Raw genomic sequence first — 23007 nt, forward strand, 5'->3', positions numbered from 1 at the left:
TATACTAATGATCTCTCTTTCTCTCTCTCTCTCTCATTCTCTCCTGTTCTTCTGCCATCTCTCTCCCTTGTCCTCTTATTCTTTGTCTGTCTGTCTATCTATGTCTCTCTGTCTCGTCTCTCTCTCTGTCTCTCTTATCTGTTTTTATGTAAAAAATTATTAATGTTTATACTTATCTGTATATGCCTTTTTATCTACATATTTTCCCCTCTTCTTCTCTATATTTTTATTTACTTTTACCTTTCTATTTGTTCATTTGTCTCTTTGTTCCTGTCTGTCAACCTTTCCTTTTCTGTCAGCCTTCTATTGTGAATGGAGAGTACAGCTACAATAGTGTGCCACCCATAGTATCTGTCAGCACTTTTGAAGCAGAGGTGATAGCGAAGCTGGAGTCAAACCGACACATTTATGGTGAGTAGATGTTCAACTTCAATAATTTTCTGCATAGGTAGGTAGATATCATCTTTTATAAGTTTTATCTAGGCCTCATTCACATTGGTGTTGTAAATTACAATGCAGTGGTCTACTGTCAATAGATTTTCTGCATTCTATAATTTAAGTTGATGTGCTGTGTCTTGCTGTATTGCTTCTGACCCAGGGCAGTGGGCGAGATGCAGGGATGACCCATCACTCAGGAGGAGCCAAGAAAAGAGGGAGGGGTGGTGAATGGGAGTGGAGTATGTGGGAATGAAATGGGTGGGAGTGGATTTATGCTTTTGACTTTGGCTACTTACCTTGTAAGGGGGAAAAATCCTTTGGTATATGTATGATATTGTGGCAGAGTAGCATGCAGTTGATACTTTAGGGTCTATATGGGGTGCCCCTAAGGACCAGAGCCACACATCATTTTGTCTGTGATAGAGGAAAATTTCTGTTCATAGAGAAATGATGACACTTTTATTCTACGACTGTCCCTCCATTATGCTGTCCCTCAACCTCGTGTTACTGTCCTGTACCATTTCTCTGAATATTCATTTCCTTTTTTTGCCTACCCTGTGGTGGGGGAAGAGAATGCTACCACCAAGTCTTTCCGTTTGAGTTGTAAGAGGCGACAAAAAATGGGATGGGGGATGGGATTAGGAGTCCTGCTACCTGTAGCCCCAAAGGGGACATTCCTAAAAAAAAGTAAAGCTAGAAGAGGGTCTGGGAGTTTTCCAACCAGTACCCTAAGGTTTGGGTCTTTTAATGTGCGTAGATGTGGTACAGATGAGAATAAAAGGGAAGAGATAAGCAGTATGTTTGTGAGAAGAAAGATGGATGTGCTGGCTTTGAGTGAAATTAAAATGAAAGGGAAGAGAGAGTGTGAGATTGGGAGTCTAGCTGGGTGGTACTCATGAGTGAAGAGAGGACGAGGGACAGAAGGGGTGGCTATACTCGTAAGTGTAAGTGAAGAGATAAGTAAGCGGGTAGTGGAGTGGAAGGCGTCATCAAGGTTGATGTGGATGAAGGTGAAGCTGGGAAGGGAGATGTGGGTTTTTGGAAGTGCATATGGGCCTGGTAGTGAGAAGAGCATAGAGGAAATGGAGGCTTTTTGGGTAGATTTAAATGAGTGCATAGAGGGATTAGGGAGAAATGTCAATGTAGTTGTATTGAGAGACCTTATTGCTAGGGTAGGAAATGAACCAATAGATGGAGTGATGGGGAAGTATGGAGTTTCAGGTAAAAATTGTAGTGGAGAGTTGATGGTGGAGATGTGTCTAGAAAGAGAGTTGATGATAGCAGATACAGTGTTTAAGAAGAAAGTCAAGCATAAGTACACATGGGAGAGTGTGGTGGATGGAAGGGTGGCAGATAGAGCATTAATGGACCATATAGGGGTGACCAGGAGTATGGTACAAAGAGTTAAGGATGTACATATTCTAAGGGGAGAGTGGGGGAATATCAGATCATTTTCTGGTGGAAGGTAAATTGAGAGTGGATAATAAGTGGAGAAAGAGGAAAAGGGCAGAAGGTAGGGAGGTACTTAGAGTGAACTGCTTAAATGAGAAAGAAAAGGAGAATGAGTATAAGAAGAAGCTAAGAGAGGAGTGGGAGGGAGTGAAGGATAGAGTAGAACTAGGAGTGGAGGAGGAATGGGGATGGTTCAAGGAGGGAGTCATAAGGTGTGCAAAGATGGTGTGTGGAACATGGAGGGTGGGAGGAAATAGAAGGAAGGGTAGTGAGTGGTAAGATGAGGAAGCAAAGAAGGGCGTAGAAGAGAAGAAGCAGGCATTCATAGATTGGCTACAAATTAGGACGAGGGAATCGTATGAGAGGTACAAAGTAAAGAGAAGGGAAGTTAAGCATAAGATAAAGGAAGCAAAGAGGAGAGCAGATGTGAAATGGGGTAAGAGTATGACAGAAAATTTTGAAAGTTGTAAAAAGATGTTTTGGAAAGAAATTAAAAGAGGAAGAGGAGGACTTCCACACCTCTCATAATTCTGTAGTTGGTCAACAAGTCACCTCTTTTTCTTCTTTGTTCCAGAGTCGGTAGTTCTAGTTTTGGCAATCTTTCTTCATATGACATTTTTGATAGTGTTAGGGCCATCTTCATAGTTGCTCTCTGGATTCTCTCAATTTTCCTTATATTCTTTTTTGTACTGGGTAACCATAGTGTCGCTGTGCACTCCAATTTAGGCCATATCAGTGTGACTTGTATTGTCTTTATCATTTCTTCATCAAAGTAAAAGCCACTTTATTGATCTTAGCAAGTTATAGGTTTCACCGACAATTTTGTATATGTTTGTCAGGGGACATATCTTTTGTGATGATCACCCCCATGTCTTTTTCAGATTCCACTTTTATTACTTCCTTTTCACCAATTTTATATTATCCTAATATCCTTTTTTTTACTTTTTCTAAATTCCATTAGGCTACATTTCTTAATGTTGAAGTCCACTTGCCACTTCTGACTCCATTCCCAGACCCTGGTCAGATCTCTCTGTAGTGAGTTACAGTCTGTTTCAGTACTCACTTTCTATAACAATTTTGCATCATCTGCAAAGAAGCTCATGTAACATTCCACACCTTTATCCGTGTCATTCACACAGCGAACATTATTGGAGCCAATACTGATCCTTGTGGAACCCCACTAATTAACTCTTCCCAAGTAGAACTCCTATCTCTGAGCACTACCCTCATTTTTCTTCCATGCAAAAAGTCCTCCATCTATTTCAGTAGTTTATCTTGTATCCCTCCTATGGTTTCCAATTTTCTTAACCCCTTCGATATGATGACGCCTACGTAGGTGTCATGAGGAGCAAGTGGGTATGCGAGGATGCCGATGTCGGCGTCTTGATTATATATATTGTAGTTATACCTGTGTGACCCCCATACTCTGTAAACTGGCTTCATCATATTTTCTATGGTTATCAAAATTCACGGGTGAAAGAGAACGAGCAATACAGCGGTAACTTTGTTCTTTATAATGCGAGTATTATGACGCAACATCGCACGTCTGGCAGCTAATGCTGCCCGCGAGATTTTGGCCCGTAGTGAAGGGGTTAATAGTTTTTTGTGAAGGACTTTATCAAAAGCCTTTTGTAGATTTAAGAATGCACATTCAGCCCATCTATCCCTTTCTTGTATTATGTCTATTAGTCTTGAGTAAGAACAGATCAAATTTGTGGTACATAATCTTACCTGTCTAAATCCGAATTGTCTCTGATTTAGGATATTGTTCTCCTCCAGTCAATCTGTTGCACCTGGTCTTGGGCCTGTTCCTGAGACCAGTTGTTAGTCTCTCAGGAATGAATATCAAGTTAGAAGTAATGGTGTGCCAGACTGATATTTGTGGCCCATTGATTATTTTGCATTTTTGAATCCCTTACTTGATATCTAGTATGTGTAATATATTTACCTAGTTGTATTTTGCGGGAAGGGGAGCTATGCTCGTGGCGTCCCGCCTTTGTATCTCACAGTGTCTAGTTTGCTCTTAAACTCATGAATGGTTTTTGCGTATGCTATTTCATTATCCAGTTTGTTCCAAGTGTCCACCACTCTATGTGGAAAACTGTTTTTTTTTTTTCAGATCTCTTCTGTAGTTATGTTTTTTTATTTTCTTTCCATGTCCTCTTGTGCTTTTCCTGTCCCAGTTTAACAAGTCCTCTCTATCAAGTATTTCTGTGCCTTTCATGATTCTGTAGATGGTCAATAGGTCACCTCTTTCTCTTCTTTGCTCCAGAGTCGGTAACTCTGTGAAAAGAATAAAGTGATGACAGACATGGTGAGCCCTTCAGAGCACTTGATATAAACTTCATTTGAAACAAGTAAGGTGGAAAATCATGAGAAAAACTTTCCTTGTAGATATCCTTTATTCTTCATTAACTGATTTCAGATGCTCTTTGACTTTTGACATCATATTTTACTTTTCTTCCAATCCCTCTTCACCTGTAGCTATTCTACTTTTACCCCAATTTTGTAGTTATTATGTAGTTTTGTAGGCTTGGGAAGTTGTATGACAGGAGAAAGTTGAAGGTAAATGTGGGTAACAGTAAGGTGATGAGATGTACAAGGGGAGAGAGAGGCACCAATTTGGAAGTATCAAAGGAGAGAGGCTGGAGGAAGTGTAGCTTTAGATACTTGGGATCACATGTGGCAGGAAAGGGAGGAGTGGAGGTGGAGGTAGATTGCAGATTAAGAAAACCAAGTAAGTCCCTTGGGGAATTAAAAATTATAATTAGAAATAGACATTTGGGAATGGATATTAAAAGGAGATTATATGAAGGGGTGATTGTGTCAACAGCACTGTATGGGGCAGAGACATAGAACATAAGAGAGGTAAATTTTAAATGTGTTTGAGATGAAATGCCTGAGAAGTATGGTAGGAGTTACAAGATTGGGTATTTCCTATACATTAGAATATGATTTCTACAAAAGTTGTTTCTCTCATTTCTATTGTCACAGAGCTCATTTGGCGTATTGATGATTATGACCATTCTGCATCCTTTGAACTTGAAAATGAGCTCAAAGGTACAAATGGAAAAATACTCTACCAAAGATTCCCAAAAGGTGTGTTTAACCAAGAAATGAGGTATGAAGTCAACTTCAACATGCGCTATTTTCCCTCTGAAGTAACGGCATCTGTCACTCTTGAGCAGTCCTCAATTGGAAGGGTAAGAATTATGGACTTACAGTCAAACAGTATTATTTTTTATGACATAAGTTAGGTTGGTATATATTTAGAGTCATACACTTGGGTGATATTTTGGAGTTTGAATCACCATTGAGGAAAAAAATAGAGGAAGAGAAATTATAAAAATTGCAACACATTATATGAATAAATGTTAATGTTACATGGTAGAACAATGATAGAAAGTTAGAAAGATCTAGAAATACACTATAATCACATCACACATATCTTCAATTTTTTAAATTGGCAGATCAGCTTTAGTCTCCCTTCATATTGTTTATTGGAAATGGAAATTAAGTTATATCTGTAATAATACTATAGAACAATAAAATTAGATTTAGAAGTTTTGGAGATTATTCATTTGTTTTTCAGCCCAGAGCCATTACATTCTCTCATTCAATGTCTGAGGGGTACACAGAGCTGGTCTTGGATTTATTTGTGGAAGAATCAGACCAAATAATTGTTGCTATTACTGAAGAACAAGAAGAATTTAAACTGCAAATAGGTCAAGTAAGTATATTAGTGTGTGTAATTACCTGATTGTATTTACATTACAAAGGATTACAAAGGCGGAGCATGCCGACAGGAGACCTTTTGATCCATATCTAGGTCGGATGCAAAAAATAATAAATTAAAATAATAAATTAAAACTATAACAATGTAAAAATAACAAATAAAATACATAAATAAATGCATAGGTATAGTTGAATAACAAACAAACAGGTAAATAGTAAATGATTATAAATTGACATATAACTAATAATAAATGAAAATCAGACAGACAAATTATAACAAAACAAAAACAAATAATATAACATAAATTATAATCATTACAGCATCTTACTTAGGTATTTATCTAAATGATTCTTAAAGCTTCGAACTGAACTACATTGCACTACCTGTGCAGGAAGTTTATTCCATTCATTAACTACACGGTTGGCAAAGTTGTTTCTACCTACTTCCAAATTGAATCTATTTCCGGACAGTTTGAGACCATTGTTTCTTGTCTGATTCTCATTCAATGTGAAAATTTGGTCACTTTTGATGTTGTCAATTCCCTTTAAAATCTTAAAGACCTGTATCAAGTCACCTCTGAGTCTACGCTTTTTTAGGGAAAACAGATTCATGTGCTTAAGTCGATTTTCGTATGATTTATTTTTGATATTTGGAATCAGTTTTGTGGCTCGCCGTTGTACTTTTTCCAGTCTGTCAATGTCTTTAATGAGATTCGGTGACCATACGGAAACAGCATATTCCAAATGTGGACGAACTAACGATTTATATAGCTTGTTAATGAGTGATGGACTTTTGAAATCAAAAGATCGTGCAATCAATCCCAGAATCTTATTTGCTTTCTCAGAGGCTGAAATACACTGCTTGGATGATTTGAGGTCGTTACTGATAATTACGCTGAGATCTTTTTCACTATCCACTTTTGTTAACGAATTTCCAAATAACTTGTAATCGTACTTACTGTTATTTTTACCTATGTGCATTACCTTGCATTTACTTGTGTTAAATTTCATTAGCCACTTTTCAGACCATTGCTGTAATTGATCTAAATCTTCTTGAATATCTAATTGGTTTGAGTGATCATTTGCCACTCCGCACAGTTTTGTATCATCAGCAAATTTGGAAACAGTAGAGTTTAGTCCATGGTCTATATCATTTATATATACTATGAATAGAAGTGGCCCAAGAACGGAACCCTGAGGAACTCCACTTGCAACACTTTTCCATCCAGAAGTTTTTCCATTTAAAACAACTCTCTGTTTTCGACCTTTCAACCAATTACTAGTCCAACCTAATAGGCTGCCACTTATTCCATGCAAAGCTAATTTAGTAAGTAGTCTTTCGTGTGGGACGGTATCAAAAGCTTTTGCAAAGTCTAGATATATTAAATCTATATTGTTTCTTTTGTCATAATTCGAGATAACTGTGTTGATTGTGATATGTGGGAAAGGAGCAATGCTCATGGTGTTATACCCAACTTCAGATTTCCATATGGTTTAATGTGTAAAAGTTTACTTCCAAACATCTTTCAAACAAAATTGCATTTTAAATTTCTTACTGTGAGCTCTTGTTGATCTTTCATCCTGTATCAGCAACTCCTTTCTCTCCACCTTTTCATATATAATTTTCTATTCTAAACATTACTTTTATGTTCCCTCTTTCCCTTTGCTCTTTTACATTAATGGTACTTATGAGTGGATTTATGTTATAGTCCTTAAACTCCATCTCAGACAATGGCTAATACATTTACTCTTTTACATCAGGATCTTTCCATAGTTAAATTCTCAGCTCAGGACCCACTATACAGTATCTGTATATATATAACAATGTGAAGATAGCATAGTTAACATTAACATCAATCTGAGAAAATCTCATTCGTGAGATTTCAATTTGTTCCTAACTCATTGGCAGCTGAAATTATAGCAGCCTCATGTCTTAACCCCAAAACATTAAACTATAATTATGATACTTGAGCTAGTTTCCTCAAAATCTTTTCTGATACTCCTATAGGTGATAAGTTTTAATGGTGTTTTCATTTAGCTGATGTGCTTATTTCCCAATTTGACACACTTAACTATATGCAGACTCAGGCCAAGGTCAGCAACATTGCTTTTGATGCCTTGGAGTCATTGTTTAATTCAGATCGGGTAGATATAAACGCTATCACTTTGGATAAGTTCTGCCTTATTTTGGAATTTCTTTTTTATATACTATTACTGGTGCCTATTGAGAGAAGAGCAGCATCTCTCAGCTATAAGACGTATGAATCCCTATTGTTTTTTGCAACACAGTTTTCAAATAAAATAAGGAAGTGCCTTATGGTTCTTTGTGTATTAGCAATGCATAACATGCCAATGTTCTGAGTTCTCCTCCACCCCCTCAGTCATTAGAACCTACTCATAGCACTCCTTCATCTGCATTTACACCACCTATTTTCACATGTACCTATTGTAACAAGTCAGGTCAATCAAGCTTTTTGCTTTTGCCATAAGCATCACAAGCACAAGTAAAAGCAGTCCTCTGTACATAGGAATTCCTCTGATGTCTCTTCTAACATGACACATGATCTCCCTAGAGTAGCATTTTAGGATAAACTTAGCTGCTGCCATGTCCATTGTCACTGTAAACATTCGACTGATCAGTGTTCAAAGATTCTGAAACTTAAGACAAAGACCTCTCATCAACTTAAGCAAATTCAGCCCCATTTTTACCAGTGCTCATATCACAAACCAAGGAATTGACCAGTAATAGCCATCTCAGATCATTCCTTTGGTGACTGCTGAGTCTTCTCAATTACACACTTTCCATTTTTTTTTTACAGAGAACACACCTATCTCAATCATAGTAGATACTGGTGCAGAATGTAGTCTTATAGGTAGAAGGGCTTATTATGCTCTCAGGGATTTGTACAATCTCCCTTTATCTCCTTTTTGTAAAGGGTTGCATTCTGTACAAGGTTCTCCCTTGCCTATTCTTGGGTCTATTTGCATTCCCTTAAGATTTTCCTCTCATGCTACCATTTTCCACATTAGTTTTGTTGTTGTTTCTGGAATTGCTCTCGTGTTTGATTGCCTCTTGGGGATTGACACTCCTAAAGCTCCTAGGCACTGTGTAGTGACTTTTCATAATTCTGTTATTCCTGCAATAAATAGGTCATTTTCCAGATGTAACTTGCTTTCTGTGCATGATCAGACCATACAGTTGTCTTCAAAGGGTTCTAATCATTTTGAATCTCCTATTCTTTCTTGTCTCCTTTACATTGACTGTCATCAGGGCCATATCTCCTTGTCTGAATTCTTTAATCAAGTCGACTGTTACAATCATGGTTGAACAGCCAGAATCTGTTAGTACCCTCGGATACCTTCCTCTCAACCATACATCCAAAATTGGCACATAGGTGGATAGCGTCCTTACATTTCCTTGGCAGCTGATTGCGTAATAGTCGCTGTTTGCCTGTTTCCCTGCTCACAATGTCGAGCCATATGTCCCAGTTCATTGCTTTTGTAACATATGAGTTCCATCTCTCTACAGTTCTTCGTTAAGTGACCGACTCTCTGACACAACAACAGACCATAGACAGCTCCCTCCATCCACTGTAGTCACTCTTGGACTCTCCCCATTTTCCCTCCTCCATCGTCATCAAGTTGTCATCTCGACCCGAGATCTCAAGTAGGCCCTTGTGGCTTCACTGTTGCCATGGTGGCTAAAGGCCTATCCTTGTTTGACCCCATGAGAAGCCCAGTGTGAATTATCAACTTGTCCATATTCGCCGACACAGCATTATTTATTTCCTGTAGTCCAGCAGATATGTGATCTGGAAAGCCATTCACAAACACCATCCTAACGAGTTTATCTAAGCCTTCACCTGTGAATGTCAACAGTCCAGCTAACCTCTTAATTTCGTTGGCAAAAACATAAACGTGTTCGCCAGCCCAGAGCATTCTTTGCAGCCAATTAAATGACTTGCCAAAAGCCTCTTGTAATCTTTTCTTTACCTTCCCCACATCCAGTTGATCACTAGCTATCATTTCCAGGTGGATGGCCAATGTATCATTCTCTAGGTTAAGGGCAATATTGCTCACATCTGGGACTCCAGTTAATTTAGCCACAAATTCTGCCTTTTTGAGCCACCCAGCAATGTCTCCATTGCCATCAAATGGCCTTAAGTTGATATTGTTCATCTTGAATGGTTCCTTTGTGCTTGTTGCCTCAACCTTCTTTAGTGCCTAGATAGCTCGTAAGATTTGTTGATCATTTACCTGATTTCTGTGGAAATCCCATTCCTTCATTTGCTTCTGCTTCACTCTTTAACCCCCCCATCATTCGTACTCACTTCTCTCACTCCCTGTTCTAGCTTAACTAAAACAATTTCCTATTTGTAAACTTAATCCTAGTACAGTTTCATTAAAGACATCCAAATCTCATTAAAGGCATTTGAATCTCATTAAAGACATCGACATTCTAAAGGGAATTAACAACATCAAAAGTGACAAAATTTTCACACTGAATGAGAATTTGACAAGAAATAATGGTGTCAAACTGTTAGGAAATAGATTTAATTTGGAAGTGGGTAGAAACAACTTTGCCAACTATGTAGTTAATGAATGGAATAAACTTCCTGCAGAGGCAGTGCATTGTAGTTCAGTTTGAAGCTTTTAGATTCGTTTAGATAAACACTTAAGCAAGATTCTGTAATGTCTGCTATTTATTTTATATGATTTGTTTGTTATTGTTTGTTTGATTATTATTTTTTGCTTGATTATAATTTATCATCATTTATCTGTCAATTTATTATTTACTATTTACCTGTTTGTTTATTGTTCAACTTTACATATTTATTCATTTTATCTATCATTATTTACATTATAATTTTTGTTTATCATTATTATAATTTTTTCCATCTGACCTAGTTATGGACCAAAAGGTCTCCTGTCAGCATGCTCCTCTTTTGTAATTCTTTGTAATTCTTCCCTCGTTTCACACACACACGTGCACTGGGGCCAAATGCCGTCATGTATTCATGGTACTCCTCCCTCACCGTGACCTTTTTGACCCCAAGCCGGGGATGCCTTACCACTTATATGTCTGATTAGATCTATGATCGCCTTAATTCCTGATATGTTCCCTGAACCTATAAATATACATAAACAAATAGGGACATTCTCTGTGAGGTTGACAAAAAAAAATCAAATTAACACCCTCATCTCTGGTTTTGCTGAAATTTGGTTTATAGATAGTTTTAGGGCCCTAAACACATTTCTGAAATTTAAAGGTCAATCTAAAATACTATCCAGGAGATATGACTTCAGATATTTTGAGGTCGTGTGAGAAGTCACTAACATTTGGCAATCAATAACTAGGGTGATAAAAGTCAGTTATATATTTAGAATCAGGGTTTTAGAACTCTAGGTTCAAAACCAAAAAATCCCACTGTAGCAAAAATTTTAGGTCAGGATTTGACTCCTGGGGCATCAAAATTTATATTTTTTTTAGAGACGAGAAAAAGGAAGGCACGAGCTTTGGCTATTAGAATCAGTAAAAAAAAGTTTGTATTTTTCATATACAGTAATTAACACATAAGTGTCATATTTATATATTGTACATCAACTGTACATATTTCTTACACTTAAGCTCCTAATCTAATTACCTTTATTTTAATAAAGAAAATAAAAGTATATCCCTGGGCTATTGTAAACAGCCATACAAAGGTTGTTTATCTTGGTCATTTTCATGTAATTAACTTATAAATGAACACCATGTACTGTATTTACAAATCGTTGTAAATTTATAAGAGTGCAGAATGATCTGCCAATTTTTGCAACATGTTGCTCCTTGTACAGAATCTAAATATATAACTATGACTTTATCACCCTAGTTATTGGTCGCCAAATGTTAGTGACCTCTCATATGACCTCAAAATATCTGATGTCATATCTCCTGAACGGTTGTTTGGGTTGATCTTAAAATTTCAGAAATGTATTTAGAGTCCCAAAACTACATACAAACCAAATTTCAGCAAAATCTGATAGATGAGGGTGTTAGGTACTTGTTGATCTTGTAGAGATTGCCCCAATAATAGAACCAAGAGTCCCAGCACTTTACTTATCTCCCCAAGGAAAAGTAAGTTTTATTGCCAAAACATGTGGCAACAGTCTCATATACGTTATAAGTTACTAAGAGTTAGATTTTTTTATTGTTATTATATATATATATGTGTATATTTTTTTTTACAAATATGGGATCCATAAAATAATTAATAGAATGAATAATTATGGCTGAAGGTGAAACTGGGAAAGGAGATGTGGGTCTTTGTAAGTGCATATGGGCCGGGCAGTGAGAAGAGCAGGGAAGAAAGGGAGGCCTTTTGGATAGATTTAAATGAGTGCATAGAGGGTTTAGGAAGAAATGTCAATGTAATAGTACTGGGAGACCTTAATGCTAGAGTGGGAAATGGTCCAATCGATGGAGTGGTTGGGAAGTGTGGAGTTCCAGGAAAGAATCGTAGTGGAGAGTTGATGGTGGAAATGTGTCTAGAAAGAGAGTTGATGATAGCAAATACAGTGTTTCGGAAGAAAGTCAAGCATAAGTACACATGGGAGAGGGTGGTGGAGGGAAGGGTGGTAGATAGAGCGCTAATGGATTATGTAGTGGTAAATAGGATTATGATAGGAAGAGTTAAGGATGTACATGTGCTAAGGGGAGAGGGTGGGGGAATATCAGATCATTTTTTGGTGGAAGGTAAGTTGAGAGTGGAGGATAGATGGAGAAGGAGGAAAGGGACAAAAGGTAGGGAGGTTCTTAGAGTGAACTCCTTGAATGAAAAGGAAAAGGAGAAGGAGTACGAAAAGAAGCTGAAGGAGGAGTGGGAGGGAGTAAAGGATAGAGCAGAGATGGGTGTGGAGGAGGAATGGGGATGGTTCAAGGAGGGAGTCTTAAAGTGTGCAAGGATGGTGTGTGGAACAAGAAGGACAGGGGGAAATAGAAGAAAGGGTAGTGAATGGTGGGATGAGGAAACAAAGAAGGTTGTAGAAGAGAAGAAGCGAGCATTCACAGATTGGTTACAAAAGAGGACAGGGGAGTCATATGAGACGTACAAAGAAAAGAAAAGAGAAGTAAAGCAAAAGGTAAAGGAGGCAAAGAGGAGAGCAGATGTGAAATGGGGTAGGAGTATGACAGAAAATTTTGAAAGTAATAAAAAGATGTTTTGGAAAGAAATTAAGAGAGGAAGAGGAGGTGAATCAAGTAGGGAAGAAAAGGTAAAAGGTACAGATGGAGAGTTGATAATGGAAGAGATGGCAGTGAGGGGAAGATGGGCAGAATATTTTAGGGAGTTGCTGAATGTGAAGGAGGATAGGGAAGGAAAGATAGCTGCAGTGGGAAATACGAAAAAAATGAAAGTGATGAGTGAGGAGAATGGAGGAGAAATAAGGAAGGATGAGGTGAAGGCAGTTGTAAAGATGATGAAAGCAGGTAAGGCACCTGGTCTGGATGGATGTCATGCAGAATGTCTGAAAAAGGGAGGTTCAGTGATGGTGGACTGGTTGGTGAGATTATTTAATGTTTGCTGGAGAGAGGGTAGAGTACCGGAGGACTGGAGTAGTGCCTGTATAGTTCCTCTTTACAAGGGAAAAGGGGACAAGTGTGAATGTAGTAATTTCAGAGGGATTAGCCTGTTGAGTGTAGTAGGGAAGGCTTATGGGAGAATCTTAATTGAGAGGATTAGGAGAGGAACAGAAGGAGTAATTGGTGAGGAACAGTGTGGATTTAGGACGGGTAGAGGTTGTGTAGATCAGATCTTTGTGGTAAGACAGATATGTGAGAAAGCTATAGGAAAGGGGAAGGATGTTTTTTGGGCTTTTATGGATCTGGAAAAGGCTTATGATAGGGTAGACAGAAAGGCACTGTGGGAGGTTATGCAGATTTATGGGATAGGAGGAAAGCTTTTGGGAGCTGTCAAGAGTTTTTATGTGAGTAGTAGAGCATGTGTTAGGATTGGAAATGGAGAGAGTGAGTGGTTTGAAGTAAAGGTGGGACTTCGTCAAGGATGCGTTATGTCGCCCTGGCTGTTCAACTTATACATGGATGGGGTGGTGCGAGAGGTGAATGCTAGGGTAGTGAGTCAGGGATTGGAGATGGTTAAAGAAAATGGAGAAAAGTGGGAGGTGAGCCAGCTGTTGTTTGCGGACGACACTGCGCTTGTGGCAGGGTCAGAGGAGGGATTGAGGAAGCTGGTGGCAGAGTTTGGGAGAGTATGTGATAGAAGAAAGCTAAAGATAAATGTGGGTAAAAGTAAGGTGATGAGATGTACAAGGGGTGAAAGTGGCAGTAGACTGGAAGTGAACATTAAGGGAGAGCGACTGGAGGAATTGGATAGTTTTAGATACTTGGGTGCAAGTGTAGCAGGAAAAGGTGGAGTGAAGGTGGAGGTAGAATGTAGATTGAGAGAAGCGAGTAAATGCCTTGGTGGTTTAAAGAGTGTAATGAGAAATAGACATTTGGGAATGGATGCGAAGAGGAGACTGTATGAAGGAGTGATTGTGCCAACAGCACTGTATGGGGCAGAAACGTGGAACATAAGAGAAGAAGAGAGAAGGAGTTTGAATGTGTTTGAGATGAGGTGTCTGAGAAGTATGGTGGGGGTTACTAGGCTGGATAGAGTGAGAAATGAGGAGGTGAGGAGGAGAACAGGGGTGAAAAAGGATTTGGGAGAGAGGGTTGATGAAAGAATATTAGGATGGTTTGGACACATGGAAAGAATGAGTGAAGAAAGACTAGTAAAAGAGGTATGGAAGGCAGATGTGGAGGGAGTGAACATGAGGGGACGTCCTAGGATGAGGTGGATGGATGGGGTGAGGGGGGCTTTGGGGAAGAGGGGAATGTCTGTTGAGGAAGGAAGGGAGAGGACGGAAGACAGAGGTGAGTGGAGAATGGTTGTATATGGATGATGTTGTGACTGCATGAGGAGGAATGGGCAGGGTGGTGGGGGGGGGGGTAGTATGTGTGAGTAAATTTTGACGCAGCCCGAAGGGATTTCTCCCCGTCCTCCCTTTATATGCAAAGGGGGACGGAGAGGGGGGGTCGCCGATTAAATGAAGCGGCCTTGCTATGGATGTACTGTGTCTTGCGACACTGCTTCTGACCCAGGGCGGTGGGCAGGGTTCAGGGATGACCCGTCATCCAGGAGGTGCTCAGATGAGAGGAAGGGTGGGAGGGGTGTGGAGTGTATTTAGGGATGAAATGGGTGGGAGTGTTTTTATGCCTTTCCCTTTGTGGCTACCTCCCTTGGAAGGGGGAAAAAGCCTTGGTATATGTATGTATGTATGTATCATATTTAGATTTTCATTCATGTATTGTTCAAGCTCAGGCTATTCCAAGTATTTATACATCTGTATGGAAAACTGTATTTCTTCACATCCTGTAGACATTTAGTGGCTCTCAATTTGTTGTTATGACGTCTTAAAGCCCTCCCATTCCTAATCAAGACATTTCATTTATTGTATATGCATATGCATGCTAATTCCCATTCTCTTTCATTTAATCCACCAGTTTGGGAACACATTCTTGCATGTTTCCTACCGTGTTGAGAAGAATAAAGGAACAAGCATCGAGAATCACATTATCCAGGTAGGAACATTCTTTTAACAGCAGTCTCTTCTCATATGGCAGGGGTGCACTGATACCATAGCTCCCCTCAGTACTGCTCTGGTACATTTAATTTATTGCTAAAGTAGATACATTGGTTGTCATCCCTTCCAGAAGTGTAACATGAAAATTACATTGTTCATATGAGTAAAGATATAATAATGACAAAGGATTGGAGATGGTTAGAGAGAATGGAAGGAGATGAGAGGTGAGCCAGTTGCTGTTTGCTGATGATACTGCACATATGGCTGGGTCAGAGGAGGGTGTAAGGCAGTTGGTGATGAATATTGAGAAGTTATATGATAGGAGGGAGTTCAAAGTAAAGGTAAGGAATGTATGCAGAAGCCATATAGCTGTGTCTGAGGGTGTCATCTTTGCCCTATGCACTTGGACTGTTAGGGCAGGAAACAGTCATTGCTAGGAATTGGAAAGGAGTGGAGGATTTGAACCCACAACTAATCAAGTACAAGATCAGTATGTTTATGATTATGCCACCAGTGCAGGGTTAAAGTAAGGTGACAGGGTGGAAAAGGGGTGAGGGTGGCAGTGAGTTGGAGGGTAATCTCAGTGTGTTAATTCTAGGTATACATTTTGTCTTTATGTTTGTGATGTGTTGTTTGAATGAGGTGGATACATCATATGTTGTGCCAAAAATCTTGGTGTGTGTGTGTGTGTGTGTGGTATGAGGTTATTGTTGATAAAGAGGCATGGTATGCAATAGTGTTCTGCTGTCAATTGGTGAGAAGTGTGGCTGTGGATTTGATTTGGACTATTTTGAGTCTGTTTGTAGTGAACCAGGTTTTGAATGTGTTGAGGTATGGCTGTAGAATTCTGCAGCTCTGCCTGCATTGTGGTGTGTGCATGTATTTACCTAGTTGTATTATACAGGAAGGGAGCTATGCTCATGGTGACCCGTCTTTCTATCTTTCAGCATCAAGTTTTTTCTTAAAATCTTGAATAGTGTTCGTTTCTTTTTCTAGATTATTCTAGATATCCAGCACTCTGTGTGGGAAGCTATTTTTTTCAGATCTCTTCTATAGTTTCTTTTCATGTCCTCTTGTTTTTCCATTATCACTTTTTAGTAAATCATTCCTATCAAGGATTTCCATTCTTTTCATGATTCTATAGTCAGTAGATCACCTCTTTCTCTTCTCTGCTCTAGTGTCGGTTGTTCCAATTTGGATAATCTTTGTTTGTATGTTAATTTGGAAAGAGCTGGTGCCAACTTTGACGTTGCTCTGTGTATTCTTTCTAATTTCTTTATATTCTTTTTTAGTACTGGGTGTCCATTGTGTTGCTGCATATTCCAGTTTTGGTCTTATTAATGTAACAAATATTTCTTCAATAATTTCCTCATCCAAATAGTCAAATGCCATTTTCACTGACCATAATAAGTTGAAGGTTTCTCCGACTATTTTGTTGATATGTTTGTCCAGTGTCATGTCTTTGCTGATTATTACTCCAAATTATAGTATGAGGCATTCTATGACTTTAGAGGGGGTGCAAAGAAGTATGGTTGGGTGGTGTGATGCTGGAACTGTTGAGTTTTTGTTTGGTTTGGGGATTGTGATGATTTTCTCATGCTTCCAGATGTTGGGTATGGTGTTGTGTGAATAGCTGTAGTTTGCAAAGTTGGTGAGTGGATGTATGCCATATGGTCCAAGATATCTTAAATGGATGTTATTCATGTTGTCAGGACCACAAGCAGATAAGTGCTTGAGGTTATGGATGATACATTTCTTCTGTTTGTTTATGAAGGGTGCATAGTCTGGGTCTGTGGGGAAGTCTTTCTTATGTCAGATGATGCATAGGTCATCAAGATTAGGAATGAGATGGCTTGATTCTACAAAGTGATTTATGGGAGGGTTTGCTTGTTGTCTGTTTGAGGGTAAGCCGACTGATGTTTTGGTAATTGTTGTGTTACTATTGGATAGTGTAATACTGTTGAGTGTCTTGTACAATTTTTTGGTGTTTGTTACATAATTGTGTTGACAAATGTTTGCCAATATAGTATTTTTTGTTCATGTATTTTATTGTTGATCTGATCAGTGTTAAGTGCTTGTATTTTGTCTGTTATGTTCTGAGGGATAGGTGTTGGGATGGTGTGTTTGAGTGTGTTGTGGTGTCTGATGAGGCCTTGAATTTCTGGTGTGAAATTTGGGTGGTGTGATTTTCTGTTGCCTCTGGGGATGTATTTCTTGTCTGCATTTTGTATAGTTGTGTTGAAGGTGTGCACAGCAATGTCTAGGTGATTGGTGTACTGTTCAATGTCTCAAAGTGTCGTCCTGTCTCTTAAGTGAAAATTTCCCAGTTTGTTCTTTTGTAATTGGTTTATGTATGTCTGTGGCCAACCAGAATGTATTGTGTTTTGTTGGTGATAATTATTGGAGGGTGTATTGTGTTTTGGTGGTGATGATGATTGAAAAGTGGTCAAATCAGAGGGCTCTGCTTTACAAAGGAAAAGGAGACAATTGTGATTGTAGTAGTTTTAGAGGGATCAGTTTGTTGAGTAGTTGGGAAGGATTATGTGCGGGTTTTAACTGAGAGAATTAGGAGAGGAACAGAGGGTAATTGGTGAGGAGTAGTGTGGGTTTAGGAAAGGCAGAGGATGCATGGATCAGATTTTTGTAGTAAGACAGATTTGTAAGAAGGCTTTGGCAAAAGATAAGGTTTTTTTTTTTGGGGGGGGCATTTATGGACTTGGAAAAGGCTTATGACAGAGTAGACAGGAAGGCATTGTAGCAGGTTTTGCAGATATATGGGATTGGAGGAAAACTGTTAAGGCAGATGAGTTTTTATGAGAGTAGTAGAGCCTGTGTTAGAATTAGGAATGGAGAGAGCAAGTGGTTTGAAGCAAAGGTAGGACCACATGAGGATTGTGTCATGTGTATATGGATGGGGTGATACAGGAAGTAAATGCAGTAATAGGCAGGAGACTGGAGATGGTTAAAGATAATGGAAAGAAGTGGGATATGAGCCAGTTGTTGTTAGTGGACAGCTGTAGATTTGTAGTTTCAAATTTACATTGAATGTTTGATGAGACAAACCAGGTAAAAGTCCATTTGTTTTAATCTTTCCATCTTCTCTACAATCATGGAGCAACCTCCGAGCAGAACTTGGGGAGGTTGCCAAATTCTATTTACAAGGTACAAATTGGCTGTTGCCATTACACAACTAGAAATAGTGTTGACATATGTTGATCTGGTAGGATGATAATGTTGGACAGAGATATGTCCATTGTTCTGCCAAGTGTTTGGGTGTGATCCGAAGTATCTGGCTCCTCTGGCCATGGTCAGGTTCAGTGACGATGGAGGGTCCCTTGGGAGTCAGAACTTAGTACAATGGAGGGTCTCTTGAGAGTTGTTTGAAGGTGTTGGAGTTCTCTCTCACACTGCATACATGCATGCGCACATATGCATGCTAGACATCTAAAAGATTGACTCTTCCTTTAAATCATCTTGCAACAGATGCTCATCTCAGCTACCACTCACTGACCACAGTGAGGTTAATGCTCAGGGAAGATAAGAAATAGTACAAGGCCTTTACACAATTTTTGGCATGAAGATAAATACATATAATGTTAGAACATTGGTGATACCAGGAAATATTTATGATTAGAAATGAAATTTACTTAATTCTATGATTATGCGGAACTATATATTATTTCCATTCACCTAGGCAAATTATACTCTTATGAAGTTGTCACTCGATTTCGAAGATTGTAGCAGGGGAAGGGGATAGGTGTCAGTGGAGAGGATCAGTGATGGTCCTCTATTGCAGGGTAGTGTGAGTTTGTGAAGGGACAGTATGTCGAGGCCATGGGAGACACTATTGATATGATCTTTGTGCAAGACAGTCTCTGTAAGATCATGCAACATAAGTGCTTTGACTTTGTTCTTTGACTCATGTCTAATGATACAATAGGGTCCAGAGAATTTAGGGGAGAGCTTCAAGGTGGGGGTGTGGTTGAGGTTGTAAACAATGTATCCAAGTTCAAATGTACAAGCTCTGGCTGATTTGTTAGATGAAGAGTATTATGGATTCTTTTGAGAAGATGAATGAAATTTGTTACTTTGACTTTGACATAATCATTGACATTGCAAATGGAAGGTAATTCTGAAAGAAGGTCATATTGGAGCCTTTTGTCTGAGCCAGAGGACAAAATGAGGTGATGCCAATATTGACCTGTTAATGGAATTTGAATCATGGGGACATGTTCATCCTAAGAAGGGTAATGATCAGAAGCAAGGTGTCAAAAAACATTGAAAAAATTTCTATTCTGGCATTCAACTAAGCCATTTAAACTAGGGTGATAAGCAGTAGTGTTGCATTTTTTTTTATTTGAAAGTAATTACAATTGTGTGAAAGAATATCATTGTTGAATTCAGTCCCATTGTCAGAAATCAGAGTTTTGGTTGTAGTGAAGGGGCATACAAGTTTGTCAGTAAGAGTCTTTGCTACGTGTTGTCTTGTCTTGTCTGGTAGGGGAAAGAATACAGAATTGTGAAAAATGGTTAACATAGACAAAGAGTTACAGTAAGTCCTCATTATACGGTTCATATGCATTCCTGAAAAACTTACCACAAATTGAAATTACCGTATACTGAACCCCTTTTTCTTACCGTAAATAGAATCGAGGGTAGTAATTACCAAATACCATAACTGTGAATTTACCAGATAAAAAATTACCATCTAAGGAGGACTCACTGTATTGGTTTCTACCATGTGAAAGTGTTATCTCAAGGAAATCTACAGAGACTGTGCCAAATGGTTTACAAGGGGTTGGGTAAGTTAGAATTGGAACATGACCGCTTATATGATCTTTGTGAGTCACACAAGGGTGGAAAGCATTAAGGTGGGCATGTATATCTTTCCTCATGGTTAGCCAGAAGTAGTGCAGTCTGGCTTGTGTAGTGCATTTCTCTTTGCCAGGGTGTGCAGCAATGGGGGAATCATGTAGAAGTTGAACTTATGGAATAAAGTCCATAGGGACTACAAGCTGAAACACTGATCAGTTGGATTCATGTTCGTTTATTAGTGTTGTTTTGTGATACAGTGTGTCATCAACTAATGTGTAATTGTCAAGATTAGGAGGAAAATTTTCTTTGTCAGTTGTGTCCGCAAATTCAAGGAAGTATATGACATATTTCCAAAGAGGGTCTGATCTCTGAGCTGTAGCTATGTGCATTTGTGTAAGAGTTACTGAAATTGGATTTTGAGTGATGGTTGTGATATGGCAACTAAGAGCATCTGCAACTAGGTTTGCTTTTCTTTGAACAAAATGAAAGGTGGGCATGAACTCTTGTATGATGAGGAACCCACAGGCAAGTTTTCCTGAAAGATTCTTTCCTTTGAAGAGGTGTAAGATTGGTTGATGGTCTGTGTATATGTGTCTGTCATAACCAAGGATGATCTCTTTAAAATGTTGGAGTGCATATATAACAGCTAAAGCTTCTATGTCTGTGACTGAGAAATTTTGTTCATGCTTGTTGAGTGTGCAGCCAGCATAGGCAATTGGTCTGAGTTTTGTACTGTGGTGTTGCATGAGGACTGGGTCAAGTCCAATGTAGGACACATTTATGTATATTGTGAAAGGAAATTTTTGGTTTGGGAAGAAAAGCACAGGTGCTGTGGTTAAGGCTTTCTTTAATTCATTAAATGCTTTCTCTTGGTCAGATGTCCAAATGAATGGGGTGTCCATCGTAAGTAGTGAAGCTAATGGTGCTGCTATACCAGCATAATATTGAATGTAATGTCTGTAAAATCCTGATAGACCAAGGAATGAACATATGTGTTCAACAGAAGTAGGGTATGGAAAATTAATGACTTCCTTGACATTGTCCTGTGAGGTTAGAATTCCTTGTGAGTTAAGGACATACCCTTAGAGGTGTTTTTCTTTCTGAAGAAAATATCACGACATAAGGTCGAAGGTTGTGAACACTATGTTGTTTTCACCAATGGAGTGCAAGATATCTTGTGATACAGGGATGGGGTGTCTATCTGGGATTGTAAGCTTATTTGACTCTCTGAAGTCTACTACTGGATGGAAGGAACCAACAAAGAGGGGAAATTCCATTCACTGATTGATGGTTCAATAATGTCTTGTACAATCATGTCTTGGATAAGGTTATCTACAATCATGTGTTTACTGTGTGGCATTCTGTATGTGGTAATGTAATGTGGTTTAAAGTCCTCATGAAGGGGTATATAATGCTGAATGAGATTAGTAACTCCAAGGGGTTCACCTGGGGTGGCAATAGTATGTCTGAACTTGTTGCAAAGTGCAAGAAACTCTGCTTGTGCACCAAGAAAGTCTATGGGGTTGAAATGTGATGCATCAATGGATTTCTGTGCCATGGGGATGTCAGAAATTGTGGTACAAACTTGAGAAGTGGGGAATTTGTCATCCATGACTTTGATGCATAAGTGATATATGTCAAAATTGCAAATGTCTGTACCAACTGTGAGATGGAGGGGTGCATTAGTGTCATTGACAATTAAAATGTAAGTATGACTTTTCTTTGACATATATAGTTGATGGCTGAAAGGAGGGAAATGCCAATTACATGGCAAGTTTCTGGCATACAGAGTACATCAGTGTCTTGTGGTTAAAAAAAACTGGTATGTGTATCTTTGTATACTCACAAGGGAACAGTGTCTTTGTGCTGATAAGCACTGCATGAGTGTGTTTGAATGTAGATAATACTTCTGAGACTGGGCTGGATTTGGTGTTGAAATCTTTAAGAGGGGCAAGAAGGTGTCCTCAGGTGGTAAAAAATAAATTATATTTACTTGTTTTGTCCTGATTTTTGCTGATTTGGACATATAAGAGTGCGTCTGTTATGTTTGGAACTTATGTCCACAGCTGTCAGTAAGGTAGAAGAGGTTAGTCTTGGGAGGGAGTTGGGTGCTTGAACACTGGGAACTCTTTTGTATGCAGGTGTTGGAGCAATTTGTGCTAGCAGCTGGTGCATCCTAAGCGGAGTGAATTTGAATGGTGGTTAGAGTCAACTGATGTGGAGTCATGTTCTGCCTGCTCGGTCACATGTATGTGGTTTACTTTGTGAGAAGTTGCTGATGGGAATGCAGGCGAGGAAATTATTTGCATAAATGATACCATTTTGAGCAGGGTAAATGACTATGCTATGTTGCTTCATCAATTTTAAACCTATGAGGATATCAGCAGGAAAGTGGACGTCAGCTACATAGGTTGTAACTGGAATGGATGGGCACTCATCTTTGAAGCTAATGTTTAGGGAGAATTTACTAGTAATCGAGAATGGTCCACCATCTGCATTGCAAAGATTGACATCTGGGGGTTCCAATATAGTGACATGTTTAGTTTCAGTGCAGAATTTAATTAAACTGTGTTGACATTACAGTATATCAACTGGGGAACCCGTGTTGAGAGAGATTGTCACTTTGGTGTTGCTAGACGTAGCATTGGATGTTAAGAAATGGGAAGACATGTCTAGGATATCCAGGGTATGTACAGGTAGAGTTGATGACTGAATTTCTGGGCATGGAGTAATTGTGCTTGGTGTGCATTGAGTCTTGGTATTATTTAGTCATAAAGAAGATGTGTTACATGAATACCTTGCAGGAGATTTGTTATGTGAATGTCTTGCAAGAGAGTAATCTGGGGATTTTGGTCTGTGTTGCCTCTGTGCTAACAGCACACGTCAACAATCACTCCTGCAAAAACATGTACTGTACAGTGATAATTTTAGTGTCAGTTTGGT

At 38.9% G+C, this 23007-nt stretch overlaps 1 protein-coding gene across 3 annotated transcripts in view; it reads left to right on the forward strand.

Annotated features, from left to right (window-relative positions):
• The window catches only part of LOC143025361 (uncharacterized), a 131917-nt gene that overhangs the window by 24766 nt on the left and 84144 nt on the right, over window positions 1-23007 (forward strand). For all 3 annotated transcript variants that reach the window (XM_076184901.1, XM_076184902.1, XM_076184903.1), the window contains 4 exons: window positions 300-411; window positions 4885-5093; window positions 5483-5620; window positions 15170-15247. In XM_076184901.1, coding sequence (XP_076041016.1) covers window positions 300-411; window positions 4885-5093; window positions 5483-5620; window positions 15170-15247 — 537 coding nt within the window. The remainder of the gene's footprint in view (window positions 1-299; window positions 412-4884; window positions 5094-5482; window positions 5621-15169; window positions 15248-23007) is intronic.

Source organism: Oratosquilla oratoria, chromosome 5, assembly GCF_046742065.1.
Source record: "Oratosquilla oratoria isolate Oo_2021 chromosome 5, ASM4674206v1, whole genome shotgun sequence".
NCBI classification, from domain to species: Eukaryota; Metazoa; Arthropoda; class Malacostraca; order Stomatopoda; family Squillidae; genus Oratosquilla; species Oratosquilla oratoria.